The sequence below is a fragment of the Nannobrachium achirus genome, assembly GCF_963921795.1.
Source record: "Nannobrachium achirus genome assembly, chromosome: 3".
Taxonomy (NCBI): Eukaryota; Metazoa; Chordata; class Actinopteri; order Myctophiformes; family Myctophidae; genus Nannobrachium; species Nannobrachium achirus.
Genome location: NC_137812.1, coordinates 60,155,412 through 60,178,278, shown reverse-complemented (window position 1 = coordinate 60,178,278; position 22,867 = coordinate 60,155,412). Strand labels below are relative to the sequence as shown.

Sequence of the window (22,867 nt, the reverse complement as noted above, 5' to 3'; positions counted from 1 at the left end):
GCTGTGAACCGTGGCCTTACATGCCAAAGAAGGAGCAAATGGTAGAGGCCTGAGTTGCTTTTTGCTACTTTACTTGGACAAGAAGTACATGGTAAAGACTGCACTTTTTGTTGGTCTCTTCCTTTCTTTTCAAGACTGGGTTATGTGTCGGTGGCGGTGGGTCAAATAGACCACTTGGTTACCTGTGTTTTTTGGGGTGTTTTTCTCACACCCGCTCAAGTCCTTTGGTGTTTCAAGTTAAGTTGCTCAAAGCTACCTCTTGAGAAGGAACCCCTTTCTCAACTTATCCCTCCTGTGTGTGTGTGTGTGAGTGTGACGACTGTCACATTCACTCCCCCTGGTATTGTCAAAACGACATTTGCGACACCCAGCATGGAGGAGCAGATCCGCATGATGTCGGGTCTGGTGGGACTGTCTGGACTGTCTGGACTCTCACAGGGGGACGTGGGAGACCCCGGCGACGCCGTACGGAAACAACACAACCTCGGCCAGCCTCAGCAGGACATCGGCGACATTCTCCAGCAGATCATGGCCATCACAGACGAGAGTTTGGACGAAGCTCAGGCCAGGTAATGTAACAAGAAGATGAGGATTGAGGAGAGCTGGGGGGGAACACCTGGCCAAGGGGCCATCCACGAATAAAGGGCCAAAGGGGTTGAAATGAGCACAGGGCTAAGAGTTTTATAGGGCATTGGTTCTCAAATGGACCCTTATGGGTATCATATGTAACTCATAGTGTACAAATGGGCAACTCATAGTGTACACATGGGCTCTGGGTTAAAATTAACATTGATGTTACAATATAGATTGGGGTCCCACATAAAGAAATTACATTAAATGGGTTCGTAGCCTAATGCATGCCATTAAAATGTTTGAGAATCACTACTAGAGCCGTAAAAATCCGCTCTTATGGGGGGTCCCTGCCCCTGGCATGTCTTTTTAAAACGGGGGTCCGTGGGCTAATACGTGTCAATTTGGGGGTCCTTGACATGAAAAAGTTTAAGAACCACTGGTTTGGTGCTGTGAGTTGGGGGAGGCAGTTTGAGAGTAATAAGAACATGCAGTCAAACTCACACAGACACATCGCACACACTGCAATGCATTTCCCCTGTCGTCTCTTGAACAAATGCTCTTAACTTTCATGGGCGCCCAGCGGGCTAATTAACTGAAATGAGTTTGCTAGACGCCTCTGATTGATCGGTCATCACGTCATTAACGCTGAATAATGACAAAGAGCTGGAGAGAGAGAGAGAGAGGGGAGCAGCGGCGTCAGTTCAGAAAAAGCTAAGGTATGGCAACATGACTGGTGTCTTGCACGCGCGCCCTCGCACCAGTCATGTTGCCATACCTTAGCAACAGGCACGATTACAGTACATTTTAATATTTCCCCTTGTAGCCAAGGTATGCATAGCTTGCCATACCCAATTGACGCCTCTGGAGGGGAGGGTACCTTCTGCATTTGAAATGTTGAGGGCCATTTGGGGGACGCTTTGGGGGGTGGCTGTGTGTGTGTGTGTGTGTGTGTGTGGGGGGGGGGGGGGGGGGGGGGGGTGTCTGGTAGCAGTTGGTGTGAAGCTGCTTATCGGTTGCAGGAACGAGAGGCTGATCGAATTTCACTCCGCTTGACCCTCGTCTGCTGTAAATAGCCTCTGTGACACCCCCCCCCCAACACACACACACACACACACACACACACACACACACACACACACACACACACACACACCCCAACACTGGTGTTAATTTAGTAAGCCGTCTTGTTATTATGGAATCACTTAACTGGCCTGCTATAAGATACAATGCCATCTGACCTAATTTTGAACCCCCCGGTAGGTCAACTCTGGCCCGTGGCCAATGGCCATAGGCCTAAATACGTTGTTGTGTTGTTCTGTAATAATGATTAGGGAAAGAGATCGAGGGGATAACATAACATACCTACACCACCACATATCTGAAGCCAGGACCATTATGTCAATATAGCAGGTCTCTGTGGATACCTGGCTGCTTAAGTTTGGAAAGACCTAGCATTTATTGAATAGCACCACCTGCCTCGGTTTATTTACCAATACAAAATACTGCAGAGGGACTGACAGACAGACACACACACACACACACACACACACACACACACACACACACTCACTCACTCACCCCCATGCAGTCTGTTCTCTCTAGAGAGTTTTCCCCCCTGGTTTCATTGCAGAGTACAATCAATTGTCCAATAATAGGTGTGCAAGTCCAGCTGTCCACACACACACACACACACACACACACACACACACACACACACACACACACACACACACACACACACACACACCTCTCCCCATCTTCCACCCTGCTCTCCCTGCCTGTCCTAGCTCCTCTTCCTCGCAGCTCTACTTTTCTCCTCTTTTCTATGTACTGTAGCTAAATATGTTCACAGTCGGATGACTACCAGATAGTAATATGTGCTCCGGCCAGTTTTCAGTAGAAATGTTTAAACTGGTCTGGTAGCAGTAGTAGCACAAACATGTACCGTTGTAAGTCTATCGCTGACTTCCTTGTCTGCAGGCCCATATGTGTGTGTGTGTGTGTGTGTGCACGGCACAGGCACACTTGTCATTTTGTGTTGCTATTGTATTGTGTACTGGCGTTAACAGTCTGACAGAATTACATGAATGTCACTGTTTGACTTAATAATTCTAATTCACTCTCTCCCATGTCTCTCTGTGTGTACGTCTCTCGTTCTCCACAATAAAGGAAACATGCATTAAACTGCCACAGAATGAAACCCGCTCTCTTCAGCGTGCTGTGTGAGATCAAAGAAAAGACAGGTGAGTGCTCTAATGTCCAATCCACATCAACCAGTCATTATTTATTATTACATGATGGGGGGGGGGGGCATTGCTTCACATGATATTCATTACATAGTGTAAAAAATGACCTCAGCATGTTAAGTTTTACACAGTGAGGATTTTACTGTATAGTTGAGTGTGGGGGCTTTTCTCACCTCCTGGACTGTGAATATTATGGCTTTTTTCTCAAAGACATACATACACATACACAAAACACATTCATTCTTTGTTGTCTCACTTGCTCACATACGATGAACTTGTGATGCATGCATGAGCGCCGCACGCACACTCACTGCTCTTTCCTTCATTTTCAGTCTTAAGTTAGAACCATTAAAAATAACACATTCCCATGACGGCACCAGTCAAAAGCCCCTGTTGTTTTGTGAAGATTTATACTTACTGTATCTCCCTGTCTGTCTATATTTGTCCGCTGACTTGTCATTCTCTATTTGTCACTGTCTGACCTCTTTGTTATAGGCAACCCCTTTTCCTGCCTCTGTCTGTCTTTCTTTCTTTTTTTTCTTTCTTTTTTTTTCTTTTTTCCTTCTATTTTTGAGTGTGTTAAAGCCAGGGTACAAAATAGGCTTACATTTTTAGAGGCAATGAGGCCGCAAGATAGACGGAGAACAACAGGAGAGCGTGGTAGAAACAGTTAGCTGGAAACAGAGAGGCGGGAACGGGTCTGGAAAAGAAAGGGAGGGAGACAACGAAAGAGGGAGAGAGACAGATTGATGGATGAGTTAGAGAGGGAAGCAGTAATGGTTGTGTTTCATGGATTGGCAGACAGTTGATAAGCGCCAGACCCCGAGTCCGTCAGCTCTGCCTGCTAACATCTACTTTCACTGGGGGGCAGTTGTCACCCGATGCCCCTGCTTTGGCCCAACTTTGGTGGTGCACAAAGTGGTTTTAGTCTGCCAGAAAGTGCTTGCCTTTTTCTTTTCTTTTTTACAATGAGATGACATGTAATCAACTCTCTCTTTAGCTCTCTAGTTGTCCTTCTCATTCTCACCCAGTGGTGTAATGCATTGTACAGGGTGGGCAGTCTGGGAGGCTGGCCCATAATCCAGACTAATTACGGATTAATTGAAATTAATGTGTTCCTCACACATAGCAGTCTCACACTGGACTGGCTCTACCATTCTTTTCTGTCTCTCCACTCTTAACTACTTGTATATTCTAGTACCGTATATTTAAGTTTTCCTCTGACTATATAGAGTACCATAGGCACAATGTCTGTTTGTAGGCCAACCTGGAAGTTAACCACCGCCATGGGTTCCAACCACAGATTTCTAATGGAATATGGGTTTGCATTGATTAAGAAAATGAGCTCTGTAGCAAACATAATTTTAGGGTTGGGTGCCTGGTAGCTCAACCGTTTGGTGAACTTGACACGTACTCCTTGTGAGTTAGGAAGGCCCAGGTTCAAATCCAACTCCCCTGTGGAGGGAACCCATTTCAAACTCACTTCCTGATTTTAGGCCTTAGTTTAAACTGTAGCAGTACTCTGTTGTCTGTTTTATTTTTTTGCTTGTCATTGTTTAACTTGTCTCTTGCTATTAGTCCAACCCCCTCTCAGACCGGGAACATCTCGATAGTTCGAGGTCCCTTTAGTCCGGTTAGGTTTAGGGTTAGCATTCACCAGGTTAGCATTCACCAGCCTCAGACCAAGGAAGATCAAAGAAGGAATGGACACCGACGTCATTTTAGGCTCCATGGCCATCCGCCATGACACTTTGGGTGGCGGAAGTGGCACCGGAGGTTCGGTGAATAACATTAGCGTCTATGAGCTTCGGCTGGGACAGCTCATGAACAAAAAATAATTCTGAACGATAGAGACCTTTATAAAACACTCAGCTCAGGAATATAAAAGAAAACATGTCACACATTGTTTTGTGCTGTGTTGCTTTTCGGTGAGTACACTGTATAACTTTATAGAGGCATCTAAAGAGCACAATTTACGTTTCTGAACTAGATAGTATCGCGAGACTCTCATTCCAGACCATTCCCTGTCTGGAATCCAAATCTCGCGATAGCTCCGAGACAGAAACTATACTTACCGCTGTTTAGGTGCCTCAATAACATTATGTACTGTGCACATCGAAAAGCAAGTGATTGTAAAAATACCTGTGATATGTCTTCTTTTATATTCCTGGAGTGATTATACAACAAAGGTCTCTATCGTTCAGAATTTGTTCATGAGCTGTCCCAGCCGATGTTCATAGACGCTAATGTTATTCACCGAACCTCCGGTGCCACTTCCGCCACCCAAAGTGTCATGGCGCATGGACCGTGGTGTGCCAACTTCCGGGTGGGTGTCTTCTCCTCCTTTGAGCCTTCGTGCCTCAGACTAATGACACCTCAGACTAATGACACATCGGAACAACGCTACGCGCCTCTCAGACCCCTACTTAAACTAGACAACATCGATTCCACATATATCTTGGATGTCACGTTACTTTAACTCACACCGTAGTTGGACACTACATTTGACATCTTTTCTCTTAGTTATGTCAACATTGCTCTGAAGAATTTTGTAAATTCAAATGTTTTCACCACGGTTGAAGGCAGCCTTGCTGTCATATCTATACTATAATTTTGCGAATGTCTGAGTGAGTGTCTGTCTGAGTGTCTGTCACAGCGTTTCTCCTCAGTGGCTGGAGCAATTGATCTGAAATCGCATCACCATTAGCATATGAACACACCTGGCTGGCCCTCTTTCAGATGTTGTCATGTAGATCGGTACACAGTATCTCTGTAGCCTTTAAACGAAACGGGTATTTCTTACATTGATGCTCCTACATATTATCATGCAAGCACCAGAAAGTTACTTTCCATCCCTCATATACTGTGTGCACAGTGCACACCCCATAACCCACACACTGCACATCATTTCGGAGCTCATATCTTTGAACGGGTAAGGACTAGTGGACATAATGCACACACTCCCTCTCTTGCTACAACCCATGCTCACTCACCCAGTAAACCTCACTATATACAATGCTCTCTTGACCATAGTCTCTCGACCCAACCTCAGCCGGCACACACGCTTTCTCTCTCCACCAGAATGCATACATTAAAGGTGTATTCAGTGATAATGAAAGGTGATCTTGTCCCTTACGGCCTTACAGTGTGGAAATGTTTTGTTTTTTATAGATTTTTTACACCATTATAATGTTCTCGTTTTCATCATTAGACCCAATCACTGAATATCGGTAGGCCTACGTCTCCAGCTTCAGGATATGTATGATACTGATTTACTACGAGACTGTGGCATTTTATGAGTTCAGTAGTTTACAATCTTGGCATTTAGCAGACATTCTTAATTCAGAGCGACTGTGGTTCTGAAAACTTTTATTTTGACCATCATAACTAAACATCATAACATAACTACGGCCATACTCTACCCTGATTGGTCGAGGACTGGCTGGCCACCTCTGAAAACTGAATCTAGCTATGCTCGTACCACAGGCCATGGTGGAAGTCCTTATATGGTCAGCACACATTCTAGTGAGGAGAATGAATGGAAAATGTACCAATTGTATTTTTATTTTAATGAAATACAATCACTGAATATACCCTTAACTTGTCTTCTGCCAGGAAATCTGTTGATAGAACTAACGTTACTGTATCTTATGCAATGTAAGCACTAGTCTTTGCTGCATGTCTCTCCCCGTCTCTCCCCCATTTCCTGTCAGTCTACTGTCCTATCCAATACAGGCATAAAAGGTAAAAGCCCAAAAAACTAATCTAAAAAAAAAAAAAAAAAATCTAAGCATATAGCTTGATGCAGTGGTGCTTAGCAGAAATGCAAATACAAAAAATCTATGTAAATATCGTCTAAAATATATTTTCGTGAACGGAAATGCCAGCTTCCTCTCTTGGATTTCGGGAGGAGTAGTTCCAGACTCTATATAGCATCCGGAGATTAGTTGTCTGGCTACGACTATATGTAAGCACCATCATGAAGTATTGTTGTGATGCGATGCTAGCAGTATAGAATGCTGTGCATTCACACTAGCATGCCATAATTACAATCCAGGCATATTGACTATAATTAGGGGTAGGTGATATTGCTTGACAGTATGAAATGCCAGTCTTCAAAATTGATGCACGTTCACACAACACACATCATACCAAAATTAAAATTGCCAGTAAATTGCCAGTATAAAATAATTACTCACGCCATGGAAACTCGAGTTTAATAATATTTTTTTGTATGTGTTGCAAGACAAAAATATATATATATATTGTAGTAAATGTAACCCCTATTGATTCCGGATGGGGACCCAAATGCATTTGGGTCCCCATCCAGAATCAAAGGGGGTTATTGTAATCAAATTATTGTCTTAAGAATGTGACAAACAACTAAAAATATTATTGAACTCAAGTGTGCATGGCGTGAGTAATCAATAGAAAAAAAAGTAATTTTGGGGTAAACTACTCCTTTAAGCAAGTGTTTGAACAGGGTTCAAGTGTCATGTATCAAGTTGTCAACACAATACTTCCAAAACACAGAATTTCCATCACTCCCGGGATAAAAAGTCTTCACGCACGAACAAGGAGTGTGCCTGGGAGAGTGTGTGTGCCTGGACTCAGCTTGTGCTAAAACCCTTACGCAGGTTCAGGCAGGTTCTTCGTTCATGTATGAGACTGTTGTTTACAAAATGAATGTTGTCAATAGTTGTTTGAGTGAAAATGCATGTGCTTTGGAAGTACTGTGAATACGGCTGGATACATGACACTCGTATGAAGTATTCTTTGGAGAACTTTATAGTAAAAGTAGGCTAATATAAACTGGAGAGAGATGGAGAGGTTGATACATTGGGGGAGGGGTAATTGCTATGTGGTTGGGAAGTATGGAAGAATACTTAATGCAGAGAAGAAAGGGAGGGGGACTCTGGGGAGATTTAAAGCTGGTGTGCTAATGCCCCCTCGTCTTACATTCTTCCAAGAAACTGGAGGATCCTCTTTACAATCTGTTTCACTTATGCCACACACACACAAACGCACAAACAACTGTCTGCGTGAATAAATGAGTACGGCGTCTATGGATTGAATGCTTGGATTATTGTAATCCGGTTAATCCGACAAGAGAACAAGGTGTGAGGTGCACCACAGAGGTGTTAACAGAAGGTCTGATTTTCTGTAGGTCATGGCAATGTACACACCTTTTATTGGGACGGAGATACAGTAAGGGTGGACATTTGTGTGATAACATTGAATATATGTTTCTATAGGTGTGTGTGTGTGTGTGTGTGTGTGTGTGTGTGTGTGTGTGTGTGTGTGTGTGTGTGTGTGTGTGTGTGTGTGTGTGTGTGTGTGTGTGTGTGTGTGTGTGTGTGTGTGTGTGTGTGTGTGTGTGTGTGTGTGTGTGTGTGTGTGTGTGTGTACTACAGACAGTGGCGTTAGGCCAGATGCGGAGGCTGTCATAGGCCTCGTTGTGGGATTATGAATGTGAGACGATCCCTGGAACTACACAGTAATTGCCACCTAATTTGCATAACTGTGCAAATTAATGACCTCTCAAATGAGCATTCATTTTTCACAGGGTCTTTAGTAGCTCCTTAAGAGCCAACGTTAATTAACGCTGGTGTGTGTTTGTGTCTCTGTGTGTGCGAGTGCTGGTGTCTGTGTTTGTGCCTCGTTTTTTTTTTGGCTGGGGATCCCGGGAAAGGCTGGCATCAGTGCCATAGCAACAGCTACTGTTTTTCTGTCTATTCATTCCCTCTCCCTGTTTTTGTAACCTTTCTCCTGAACACAGGAATGTATCAGCAGCACTAGTACAGCAGTATACACATTGTGTATACGTGTGTACAAATCAGGGTTCCCACGGTCATGAAATTCCTGGAAATATTTTGAAATTAGAAAAATATTTTTTCAGTACTGGAAAAGTTTTGGAATTGATCAAAGGTCCTGGAAAAAATAGCTATGCATTGTCTTTGGTCTGAAATGACATATTAAACATTGGCCAAATTGTCTCATATTAGAGGCAGAAATTGTGAAAATAGCTGATCTACATGCCCACAACGCCTCGCAACAATAAAACTGTGTTATACAAAATTCCTCTACTCTTAGTGCTCGTCAGGGTGCCGGGGTCCCCAGTTGAAATATGATTATTTGCGCATAGGAGTAAGCGACTAGTTATTGAGCTGAATTTATTGTTATATAGTCCTGGAAATCGGGTTAAATATTCTAGAAAAGTCTTGGAAATGTTTTGGAAATGAATTGGTAAAGATGTGTGGGAACCCTGACAAATGGAATCAAATGGACCACACTGGGATTTTACTGTTTACAGGCAATAACAGATGCTACTTAGACTTGATCTCCTTACCTCACGATCCACACCAGAGCGAGAGAGAAAGAGAGCGTGGTGCCCACGTTTCTTAAGTCATCCCATGTCTAATCCATGGTTGCTCTTAAGTCAGTTGGCACGGACAGTCTTATCTCCTGTGCAACTCTACCCACTCTACTCTAATGTTATTTCTTGGTTAATTATTCTGATGGCACAGTAACAATGCACCAGTGGAGACAATAACTCAGACTGGGTAAAGCCAAGTGTCTAGGTCACAGAAGATTAGAGGATGTGTCTTGTTTCTGGGCTGGGCTGAGTGCCTGGCAGATAATGATGGGTTTTGTTCAGATTGCTGTGGATAATGCAACCTTTTTTTTTTTTTTTCACTGTGACTTTTGCTTGACTTTGACTGTCAAGGACATTCTAATGAGCAGCATCAGGGAAAAGTTTCAATGATGGAACGAAAAAGGGTCTAAAATGCCTCTGGTCTGTTGAGTTTGTGAAAGGTAGCACTCTCTCCTGGCTGCCAAGGGAATTACAGATTAAATATAAGCCATGTTCTAAGTCATTAAACAACATTACATAATTTGAGGAAGGAAGTACTCGTACATGATACAGTAGTGTCATGCAGTGTTTGTACACTGATGTGCACATTGTTAATTTCTGTGATCGGTTCACTTTGCGAACACTCATATTGTTCTGCAACATAATTATATGTCTGACATTTGTTAAAAATGTCTACGTAATTAAATCTGTGGAAAAACAAAATACTTGCATTTCCAGATTAGTCATGCTGGAGGAAAAGTTGCCCATTATGCACGTTAAATGTACTATGCTGAGGTCGCAATAAGCAGGTGTCAATAGATATCTGATTGAGGTTTAATGCATCGTGTGCATAAAGACTGCCAATCTCTTGGTTGTGAGATTGGTGCAAATAGGCTCTCTCTCACTCACTCTCTCGCTCGCTCGCTCACTCACTCTCTCTCTCTAGAATAGATCATTACGATTGACTAACTTAGAAGCTGCATGTTATGTGTAATGATCCCTGGTACTTCCCCAGCCTATAGTCTGAATTGGTGGGGGTCAAAACCTGAAGGGCCTCTTAAAGACCCTTTCAACGTGCCAACATTGGTACAAAAGCGTGGGAACCTCAACCCATTTCAAGTCTGCCATGAATGTTGTCTCAAGACAAATTAACAACATTGAACACTATGCAAGATGATGTTACATTGATGTGGTTATGACCGCTTTCTCTTTTTGGTCACCAAGAAAATAACAGCTTCCTCTTAACTTCCCACAGTCCTCAGTATCCGTGGCATCCAGGACGAGGACCCCCCAGATCCCCAGATCATGCGATTAGACAACATGCTGCTAGCGGAAGGCGTGTCCGGGCCAGAGAAGGGCGCCGCGTCTGCAGCGGCGGCAGCTGTTGCAGCAGCAGCCGGGGGGTCACCTGACAACGGGAGCATAGAGCACTCAGACTACAGAGCCAAGCTGACCCAGATACGAGGGATCTTCCACGCTGAGCTGGAGAAATATGAACAGGTACATGGAGAGATCGCTCTCTCTGTCTTTGTCTCTGTAGTCCTTCTCTTTACCCTTTTCTCGCTTGTGCTCTTTCTGAGCGCACACCACAACAGACAGTTTTTGCTTTATTCACATATGATGCCAGGTTAGTTCTGACAGGAAACAGGAATATTGTTGTTGTCGGGCTGCAACTTATCTTCAATTTTCTACTTTTTTTGTAAATGTATTCCCTATTTTGCACAAAAATAGCAGTTCTATCCTTAATTCTGTTTGTGGGTTTTTATAAATATTTAGCCAATAAAAAGTATTGACAAGAGCTTGTGACTAGACAATAACTACATTGGTCCATTGTTCTTTTTTACATGTCCTGAAAAGTAACAGTTTCGGACATAGGTTTCCATCCAACAACAACGATAAGCACCACACGTCTCCCAGCTGAATTGAGTCTGGGGACATTGCGATGTGACAACACCATCAATCAGGGTTCCCACGGTCATGAAATTCCTGGAAATATTTTGAAATTAGAAAAATATTTTTCCAGTACTGGAAAAGTTTTGTAATTTATCAAGGGTCCTGGAAGGTCCTGGAAAAATAGCTATACATTGTCTTTGGTTATTGATTTTGTTAATACCTCTGAAATGACAAATTAGACATGGGCCAAATTGTCAAATATTAGAGGCAGAAATTGTGAAAATAGCCGATCTACATGCTCACAACGCCTCGCAACGCGAGGCGTTATGAGCATGAACATGATTATTTCGGGGGTCACGGCCTGAAATTCACCACTGGTATACACTACCTGTCTTTGCGCATTGCGCATAGGAGTAAGCGACCTGTTATTGAGCTGAATTATTGTTATATAGTCCTGGAAATTGGGTAAAATATTCTGGAAAAGTTTTGGAAATTAATTGATAAAAATGTGTGGGAACCCTGATCAATACACTATATTTCCGGTCAGCTACCAGCTTGCCTCTGTCACAGCTCATTTCCCCCCCTCATGCCAGGCATGCAGTGAGTTCACCAACCACGTGATGAACCTGCTGAGAGAGCAGTCCCGCACGCGGCCCATCTCGCCCAAGGAGATCGAACGCATGGTGGGCATCATCCACCGCAAGTTCAGCACCATCCAGATGCAGCTCAAACAGAGCACCTGCGAAGCTGTCATGATCCTACGCTCCCGCTTCCTGGATGCCAGGTTAGTTCTGCCTTTGATTCACTTCTCTGTAGATGGTTGCAGGCAAGCTTGTCAGTCAGTGGGCCTTCCTCTCTCACTCCGTTTTTCACTGAGTGACAGTGTGCTTGGATGTTTCTGTAAAAATAGTAACCGTCTCTCTGAGACGTACACTGATGGCACACCTGTTCACTGAGGTGTACTCACTATACTGTTGCTGTGAATCCAGTCCTGCTTGCCCATCTGTGGCTGTTGTATTTTGTAAGTACAACTAGCCTCTGACTTGCAGCTTTATGTTCACTGTGAAATGGCATTCGGAACGGTCACATACCCATTTATTTGCTCTGGGGTGGGCAAATAACGGGGGTGATTAAAGGATGATAGAGGGATCATGTTGCGTTGATTGTTCAGCTGTCATATAAGCCCATATGGCAGCTGACCAATCAGTGCATGCTAAAGCTACAGAACACTGACCATGTGAAACATGGACGATACTCTGCCACCGAAACAGTTGTTGCGGGTTGTTTGGTAGAATTAATGCCAGCGGTGCCCTTCCGCGTTCTCAACCAACTGTGGCACTACCATTTCGTTCGACCGGTCAGTTCCTTGTTGATGTTAATTCACCGCCAAAGACGTAGATCTATGTCATGGCTGTGTTTTCAGTGATTCGCTGAAAAGTTGCTGCAAGCTATTGTACAACTGCTATATATATTTTTTCTTTAATGTGAGAACTACTGATTTAGAATGCATTTGTAGAATCGGCCTCAGGTCTTAAAGTTTGAGAACCACTGGAGTAGAGGGTACACGTTTTGGGACAAGCCAGGCCGAGAAGTAATACTCGAGTCGTGCTTAGAATTATGATTGTGCCACTTGTGTTTCCGACTGAAATGACCAGTATCTGAAATGAAGCCCAGTATTTTTGTTTTACGCAGAAGTGATCTATACACACCAGAAGCTGTGATATGCATAGTTGCGTAGTGTAAAATGTCTCTTTGTATGTTTTTATCAGTGACTCACAGGAGGCTTTTGGCCCTTCAGCCTTCATCAAATATAGGCTGATACAATCCTTACTTAAAGGAGCTATAGTCAACTCTTTCTTGAAAAACGGATGCTAAAATAAAAATAATGTTTCGAAAATATTTTATAAAAAAATAAGCTTCATATAATGTGTTTCTATTCAAAAATGACCACAAAAAGCGGAAATAATGATAAAATAATCTTTTTTTTTTTTATCATTGTCAGACCGACACTTTGTTTACATTCTAGTCTATAGACTAGGATGTAAACAAAGTGTCGGCCCTACAATGAAAAAGTTGACTATAGCTCCTTTAAATCCTTTTTTAAAGAGGACAGTTAGATTGCTAGTAATTACCAATCATCGTGATGTCAAATACATATAGAATCACATTGCATATGATTTCACTGTACAGTATGTTTCATTGAATGCTGTAGATTGTAACTATAAACAAATTAATCTGAAGCATCAAGTCAACTTTGTCAAACAAGTTTTAGTTGAACAACAATCAATAAAAGCTAGTCCATATCCAGCCTGGGAATGCGCTCACTCAAATGACATGCAGACTATTGGGACCACAACCCCGACTACATAGATCCCCTAGCCCCACTAAGGTGAACATGCATGAGATGGGCCACAAAACTGTATAAATGTCCCCTTAACCAATTGGTCACTGTAGCACGGCAAGTGTTACTGAGGGTTCTTGTTGACGCAAGTGATGAGACCATTTTGTAATTAAACTTCTGGGTGTTATTGACTACACAAAAGTATATGAACAAAAACAGCCTTGCAGGGTCTGCCATGCATTTAAATCAATGTCCATTTATAACTTTGCACCGTTGAGCCAGCTCTATGTCTTTTGCTGGCATTCTCTCTGGCATTGTGTGTATAACTGCTCCCGTGAGTTGCTCCCCCCATTTCCACTCATCTGTGTGGGCTATGGGACAGTGACAACTAATCTCATAGCCCATGGTATAAATGCTAATAAACTGCTTCCTGCAGGACAGACCTTTGTTTATATCAAGCTAAGATTATAGTAATAATGGGGACGTCCGGGTGGTGCAGGGGTTATAACGTTACTGCTCACCCCACGCTGGGGTTCGACTCGGGTGGGGAGCTGGCAGGGGGATCTCTGTCACTGCTCTAGAGACTCGTACAGGTCGGTCAGAGCACCTGTTCTGCCGTTCAGCAGGGAATGGAATTAGGGATGGAAATCGGAATCGGCCAATATCAAAAATCGGCAGGTATGATATCAAACGGGCCGAATCGGTGACCGGCAGGTCACTGACATAAATACCGGTTTTATGCCAATTGTGTCTATGGCACTGCACAGCATGATGCTCTGGTCCTGTGACTGAAGTAAACATTAGCAAGTAGCAGCCTACGGAATACAGATGGTGCTGATTACCTTTGCAAAGTAAGGATATATTCCATAATCCTGTGTCAATGTCGTCTCCAAAAAGAAGAGGGAAAAAAGCATGCGTCACCTGCTTTCCTCCTGCCTAGTCCAGACTGTCATATTAGACTGGATATTGTCTGTGATTTTGGATATTGTACTATTGTGATTGATTTGGCATTCGTTTTCTTCTAGCTTATTGGTACTCAAATTGAAGTATGTCTTGTTGGCCTACCTGGCCTGAAAAAAAGGCTATTGGAGCAACCCTATTTTCTAGTTCTTGGCTAAAGAAATCGGTATCGGAAAAATCGGTTTTGGCAGGTCAGACCTTCATAAAACTGTGGATCGGTATCGGCCAAGAATTTTGCAATCGGTCCATCTCTAAATGGAATTGGCTGGGATAGTGTGTTCCGCTGCAGGCCCGTTCCGATGAAACTCCTCATTGTCATGTGGCCGCTGACAACTCCACGTGTATTGGAGGAGACATAATGTTGTCTACACCCTCCCCAAGACCAAACGGTGGGGATTGGTAGTGACAGGAGCTATACAGGCATTGAATTGGCATAATCTTGTAAATAATCATTGCAGAATGGCTTGCCGTGATCAGAATCGAGCATTGATAAAAGCAGTGCTGGCCGGCGCTGTAAAATGGCAATCTTCATGCTATTATTGTCTGTTGTCGTCTCATTGCAACTAAATGTGATATCTTGCCCCATCTCTCTATGAACGCATGTCATGACTTTCAATATGTTATTGCACCAATGTCAAGACAAACCGCTGTGCGGCTACTGCAAATGAAGTGACTGTGATGCAATGTCTCTCCTCTGTCTGTCAGGCGGAAGCGTCGAAACTTCAACAAGCAGGCAACGGAGGTGCTAAACGAGTACTTCTACTCCCACCTGGCCAACCCCTACCCTAGTGAGGAAGCCAAGGAGGAACTGGCCAGGAAGTGTTCCATCACTGTCTCTCAGGTTAGGACTGGGGTCAAGGGTCACGCCATCAAACACAGATCTACCTGGAATCAAATGGGGCTTTGCCATAAAACAAACACACACACACACACACACACACACACACACACACACACACACACACACACACACACACACAAATGTATATGAAAATATTATGCATTAATTTCACTGTTTCTCGTGAAATGGTGATTTTCTTTTTTGTGCAAATTTTTGAATACATATATATTTAAAAGCGAACATTTGTAACTCAAATATTTGTTTCTGGGGGTCCCTGGAACAACATATTTTGAGATGGGGGTCCACAGCCAAATACATGTAATCTTGGGGGTCCTTGACATGAAAATGTTTGAGAACCACTGATTTAGAAGAAGGATTCAGAAGACATTTATAGAATCGGGTCAAAATATTCAAAGACTTGCACAAAATGTTCATGATTTGAGCTTGCATATATCTGCTATTCTTTAAATAGTTAAAGCATAAAATAATGGTTAAAGTAATAAAGCGTGTTTCTTACTTTGTTCCCAAGGTGTCGAACTGGTTTGGTAACAAGAGGATTCGGTATAAGAAGAACATTGGGAAGTTCCAGGAGGAGGCCAACCTTTATGCCATGAAGACAGCTGTGGATGCAGCCAGTGTGTCCTCACAGGCCAGCCAGGCCAACTCCCCAGCCACGCCAAACTCAGGTACACACACACACACACACACACACACACACACACACACACACACACACACACACACACACATAGCTCAGGGGTAGAGAAACCGTTATTAGAGCACGAAGGGTTCCCAGTTCGAATCCGGGCTCCCCCTGAGTTAATGTCGAAGGGTCCTTGGGCAAAACTCTGAACCCCTAGTTGCTCCCGGTGAGTAGGTTGGTGCCTTGCATGGTTTCCTCTGCCACCGGTGTATGAATGTGTGCGTGAATGGGTGAATGTAATGCACAATCTCTGTAAAGCGCTTTGGATAAAAGCGCTATATAAATGCACCATTTACCATTTACACACACACACACAGAAAGTGAGAGGGAGAAATGTACACACAGTTATACAAACTCACTATACATGCACTCTCAGTATGCACACCAGCAGCAGCCTCTCTCCTGATTGGCTGAATATCACATTTTGCATGCTCGACTGTTGCGTTCACGCTTTTGCGTTCACGAAAGCGTCCTGTCCCCTCCCCCTCCCCCTAATAGCCCCCGGCACACAGGACGGGAGGGCGGGCTGTATGCGCAAAGTAATAAAAACGCTCCTGCGATAATGTTTCTCACGGGACAACCGCGCTATGAACGTGAACAAATCGTTTGAAAGGATCATTACCGATGATCCGTTCAATGAAAAGATTTAACCAAAGAAAATCACATACCCTACATAAGTTCCTATTTATCTGTATCACAATGAAAACACTATTTTCAAGGTTTTAAAAGAACCATGTTTTAAATATAACATTATCATTAAAATGTTTGTGTTTGCCAATTATTTGGGAGCTCACTTGTAGTATCCTCATGGCGCACACGGGTTGGGAAGCACAGTCTGTTCTATACTAAAACAGGCTGTTCTCAGCCATGCCTGTTGGTCCAATTTTCACAGATTAGCTAGAGTGAAACTTGAGCGGTTGGGTTGGCATGTACAGTTGATCTGTGGGTGATATTCTGTTCAGCTACCGTATACTGAACAGAATGTCTCCAAAATGTTCCTCTTGAGCATTCTAGTGGCCTTATTGGAGGTGAAGTTGTATGGCATGGTTGAAGGTTCGTCATACTTTAAATGGCTAGTAGAGTAGCCATTTTAGTAGAAGGATCCCAATGGAAAATATCGAATTATTTTTTTTCTCTCCCCTACAGGTATCCCTTTAATAATAATAAAATACATCTGTGTAATTAATGATATGAGGAAATGGTTACAGTTACATGTTGATGAATTGAATACTAAGGACCCCAATGGAAACAAGACAGCAGGGACTTCTTTTTTTGTAATCCTTTTAAGGGTTTTGACTGTTATACGTTTCTGTCTAATACAATATTCGATCAATTCAATCAATCAAAACAGTCTAGAAACAGTATCTTAGCTAATAACTACCTAGTTATCATTTCAGGAAACGGTGTGCTTTTAACCTACTCCTTCCAAGGAGTGTCAACAGCTGACCGGATGTTTGACATGTCTCTTGACCATTTCAACAACAGACTACGGTCTATAGTTTTGTGTGTATTGTAGTGTACATAACGTGTGCCTTCTTGCCCACCGTGCAGGAGGATACCCAGCCCCGTGTTACACTCCTGACGAGAGGTTATGAGGACCTGTCTGGAGGAGCACTCGTCCCCCCTCGCTGTCTCCATGTGAGTAGACAGGTTGTGCCACCAGTGTTGCTATGGTAACACTACAGTGAGTAGCCATGGTGATGGGGCTTTCCCTGTGGCTCGCACACACCTACTGTAGACTAGGGCATTCACGAATAGTGATTTTTAGTATTCAAATTATTCGACCTCAAAGTTTTCGAATAGTCGAATATTCGACAGGACTGGCCAAACCATCAAATATTAAGTAAGCAAGAGGCAGTTGCGAGGCGTTGTGAGCATGTAGATCAGCTATTTTCACAATATTTGTCTGCGGAACCGAGTCACATTAAATGTAATAAATGTAGTTCAAATATGTTTATTTTGGGGGTCACGGCCTAAAAAGGTTTGAGAACCCCTGGTATAGAGCATTAACAAATTCATCCACCAGGGGCATTGACAACTCATTTTTATGACTTCCTATCCAGCCAAGCTTTATAAACTATATATTTTTTAAAGAGAAAACAATACAAATTTAAATAAATAGCGAATATTAGACTTCGGTGAACAAGGTCGAATAGTAACTTTGATATTCGAATAGTCGAATATTTGGTGAATGCCCTACTGTAGACCTATTGGTGCAGTTTTGTTTGTTGTATCCCAAAAACACCTCACTATATACTGTAAGCCTTCTGAACCTGAACCGTAATGGATATTGAGCATTACTTATGACCTGGAAAGCACCTGTGTCACTTTAGATTTTAACCACTTTAACCATTATGTTGTACTTTTTCTATTCGAAAATAGAGGGTATGCGCATGCATAAAGTAAATGGCAAATCGAGTGGCAAAGTGAGTTTAACATCGTTTAACATTGTTTAATGCAATCAGATAGGACTTTTCTGTTTGGTGTATGGGCTGTCAAGACCAGGAAGTAGTTTTTTGCCACTCAGTAGGCCTTCCCGAATAACTCCCGGTTATGATGATGTCATGCGCATACCCTCTATAGCAGATATACAAGCTCATAGCGCAGCACCGAGTGCCATGCTATGAGCTTGTCGATGTAAATCTGCTATTTATGAAAAACCATGTTTATTTTTTTGTTTTATTTTTTTCGTTCAAATCTTTGAAAATATATATATTTTTAAAGCAAACTTTTGTAACTCAAATCTGTGCGTCTGGGCGGCCCTGGAACAACATATTTTGAGATGGGCGTCCGCGGTCAAATGCATATAATTTTGGGGGTCCTTGACATGAGCAGGTTTGAGAACCACTAATATAGGAACATAGGTTTTTCAGAAAACTGTTAGGCTTTAGAAGACAATTGTAGAATCGGGAACTCAGTCAGGTCTAAATGGGTTAACCCATTTAGGCCTAGAATTATTGAATGCTTTAAGAAAAACATAGGTTTTTCAGAAAACTGTTAGGCTTTAGAAGACATTTGTAGAATCGGGAACTCAGTCAGGTCTAAATGGGTTAACCCATTTAGGCCTAGAATTATTGAATGCTTTAACCGGTGAAAAATAGCAGATATACAAGCTCTGAGTGCCGCGCTGTGAGCTTGGAGATCTGCTATTTTTGAAAAAGTCATGAAAATGTGTGCAAATCTTTGAATATATGTATTTTCAAAGCGAACGTTTGTAACTCAAATTTTGCTTCTGGGTGGTCCCTGGACCTAAATATTTTGAGATGGGGGTCCGTGGCCAAATAAATATCATTTTGGGGGTCCTTCACATGAAAAGGTTTGAGAACCACTGACACAGTAGTCTCTCAAGAACAGACTAACTGAGCTCCAGTTAAGTGAAAAGGAGCTTTTCTTTGACGATGGCTGGCCAGATTGCTGACATAGAAACAGGTTTTTCAAAAAGTCTTAGAAGGATTCAAAAGACACTTATTGAATCGGGTCAAAAATGTTCACGATTTTTCAAAAATAGCAGATCTACAAGCTATACGAGCTTGTAGAGATACTATTTTTCAATAGTTAAAGCATAAAATAATGATACACAATAATGTGTACCCGTTCTGTTAACTACGGTAACTTTCCTCTCTCTGTCTCTGACCCCGTCTTGTCTCTGTCTCATCCCAGGTTGCTGAGGGCTGGCAGGACCACGTTGACCCCCACCCCCCCACCCCTCCACCCAGGGCACCGGGCAGCGTGCACTCTGTCACCTCCAACTGAGACCCCCCCCACCCCCCCACACCGTCCTCCTCAGACTAACACAAACCCAGAAGACCCCCCCCCCACCCCCACCCCACCTGTTACCTGTAGTCATACCTCAAACTGAGCCACCGATCGGCCACTCCTTAACTCCTTTATTTTTGTCTTGTTTACTTTTGTACTGACCCTCAACACAACTCTTACCCCCAATTTAAGGGTCTTTTCTCCTTTCCACACGTTAAGCCTGTGTTATGCTCGGTGGTTGCACACCGTGCCGTGCACCGAAAATAGCTAATCTACGTGATTTTGTAGGTTTGACTGTTTTCGGTGTGCGACACCGGTGCAAAACTAGGTATAAATCAGTTTGTCTTGACACCACTGTCTGGTCTTTCTTTCTTTTCTTTTTTTTTAATAATTGTTGACTCTGTTTTTCTTTCTTTTTTCCTTTTTTTTTTTAAAGGACAAATGTAGTCACGGATGTAGAGCGAGGTTTTCTTTTTCTAATACTGTTTCACTACAAACAGGGCACCTGCCTATTGTGTGGCCTGGAGCCAAATGAGGATTCATCATCTTGTTTCAAAGAATGGAGGAAAAAAAAAATGTTTAAAGGAAAAAGGAGGAGGAAAAAAAAGAGGAAGTATGTTACTTGTCTTCCATGCATGTAGTCCTTTTTAGATGTTTAGCAATGATTGTATTTTTCTTTTCTTTTTTTCTTCTTCTTGGACTTTTTTAAAAATGTTGCTACAGAGAAAGATGTATAGGTACAACAGAAACTTCTAAATGGCAGAAAATAACCAAAAATGAATAAACACATTGTATGTCAGTTATTAACATTTTGTTTCCTGTTTTATTTTCCTTTTCTTGTTTGTGATTTAGATTTGGAGGTATTAATAGAAATAGTTTTATATGGATATGTTTTTGAAACAGCCAACATCACTATTGAGTAGGGATGGGTATCGTCTGCGATACTTTTAATGGTATCGATCGCATGACGTCGATACTATCGGTATCGGTTCACGTAAAAACGAACGATACCTCGTTTCGATACTCTGGAACGCACCCCTGGCCGGTCGCATCTGTAACAGTTGGGCTACTGAGAGTTTAATGAAAATAGCCGACAATAGCCTATAATGTTTATTATTATGATGATTATCAAACGTCTATACTCTCCGCTCCACCACACTGTGTGATCATCATAATCACCTCTGCTCTACCGCTGCGGTAGAGCAGTTAAACTTAAATAAAAAGTATCGAAAATGGTATCGAAAAGGGTATCTTATCGATTCCCAGGTATTGAAAAAGGTATATCGATTCAAAGGTGAACGATACCCATTCCTACTATTGAGCCATTGTGAACCATTTTGAACTATGTTGCAATAATATTCATATTATGAACAACCTTTGCATTTTAAGTATTGTAATCCAGACTAGGACAATAAAACCCAGTGGGACTTGAGCCCTTCCTGGTAGAGGTCTAGGCCAGGCATTCATGAATTCAGTGAAACCCCACTTCTTGTGTGCTTATCCTGTCCTTAGCAATCTCTCTGCCTCTTCTGTCATGTGTCACCAGCAGGAAGCCCATGTTCTTTGTACAATGGCGCCCTCCAGTGGTAAGTATTGTTCCTGTATCTGGTATACAGCAGGTAAACAATGTGATGCTGCAAAGACAAAGGTACAGCATGGTATCTTATTCAGGGACACCCCTGAATCTTGCCCTTACTGTGTCCAGACATTTGGCATGAATCACGTAACCCTACTTGTATCAACTAAACAATGTTCTACCTTATTCTCTAACCATGTCACAAGTGCATCTCAAAGTGTTGTTTCGGGGCAGGGGTCATCGATGTCCACCTGTACTAGTGGTTCTCAAATGTTTTATTTGCAAGGACCCCCTTGAGTGTACAAATGGCCCAGTAAGGGCAGGTCCATTTGGTTCCATTTGTATGTACACTCAAGAGTTACAGTTGTGTTATGTTCATTTAGGGCTTTGTTTCTGATGATATTGGTGTCCATTCATTTTCGTATGTCCGTGACAAAAAAAAATATTTTGACAAAAATCTCCACCACAAGCCAGCATGGTGATGATCCCTGCAGGGACCCTTTCCCCCTTGACGGGGGTTCCCTGCTAAATGATAGTTAATTTGCACCAAATGTTTCAGATGTGAAGGAAATAACTAGAATGTACAATATGTGCCATTTGATTGGGTTTCAATGTTGTCTGTACAAAAAAGACTAAATTAATTCTGGACCAAATGACAGACTATCTCAAATCACGTCTTATCTAACAATACAATCTGAATTTGTCAATCAGAGAAAAACAATATTAACAAATGGAGAGCCGTGATGTAATGCAGTGGTTCTCAACCTGTGGGTCGGGACCCCCAGGGGGGTCCCCAGATGATTAACTTAATGTTAACTTAAACAACGCAAGGCGTTGTGAGCATGTAGATCGGCTATTTTCACAATAGAACCGTGTTATACAAAATGTAATGCCTCAACTCTTACTGCTCGCCAGGGTGTGGGGGTCCCCAGTTAAAATATGATTATTTTGGGGGTCGCGGCCTAAAAAGGTTGAGAACCACTGATGTAATGCGTGTCAAATTAAGGTTGAGAATCACTGTGTACTGTCTACACATTAAAGGCACAGATAATATCTTTGCTCTTTGTCCCGTTGGCTTAATGTTTTGATGCCCATTCTCACTCAACTCCCCTTGGCTTCCCCAGTTTTGTCTCTTTCTTATCTTAAAAGTTCTCCTATAAGACAGCGGGAGATGTAGAGGCAGGATGGAGAAGGATCGGTGTGGTGTCGAAGGAGCCATAATATGTGAGTATCCTTTTTAGGATACCCACATAGGATATTCTTCAGTGAATTAACAGGTTTCTTAATAGGACTGGTTGTTTAAGATCCTTAAATATTTAGCACAATAATTGACAAAGTAAATTGTGTTGGCTTACCGATCTTAAGAAAGGTGTCAAAAGTCTACAAATTGATTTACTGAAACCAGGGAAGGAATACCATCTCTAGATGACGTGTGATTGGTCTGGTGGATGACACCAGTTTTAGGTCCTCAGCTAGAGAGAGAGAGGAGAGAAGGAAGAAGTCATGCATGGTATGTTGGGGTTTATCTTTGAGTGATTAGTGGGACAATGGGAGAAAGACCTTCTGATGTCATCTCCACTCTTATCAAAGTAGGTGACGAAAACTTCAGCAGAGAGGAATGAG

The 22,867-nt window shown here is 42.5% G+C and overlaps 1 protein-coding gene across 1 annotated transcript; it reads left to right on the top strand.

Moving 5' to 3' along the window:
- Positions 1 to 372: 372 nt before the first annotated feature.
- LOC308281463 (pre-B-cell leukemia transcription factor 1-like) lies at positions 373 to 19,633 on the top strand (the record flags this gene model as incomplete). Its single annotated transcript, XM_080721669.1, has 8 exons — positions 373 to 569; positions 2,743 to 2,816; positions 10,430 to 10,674; positions 11,661 to 11,851; positions 15,074 to 15,209; positions 15,739 to 15,895; positions 17,464 to 17,550; positions 19,573 to 19,633. 7 exons carry the CDS (start codon positions 373 to 375, stop codon positions 17,505 to 17,507), a joined length of 1,044 nt encoding a protein of 347 aa, XP_080577795.1. The 3' UTR covers positions 17,508 to 17,550; positions 19,573 to 19,633.
- Between the last annotated feature and the right edge of the window lie 3,234 nt (positions 19,634 to 22,867).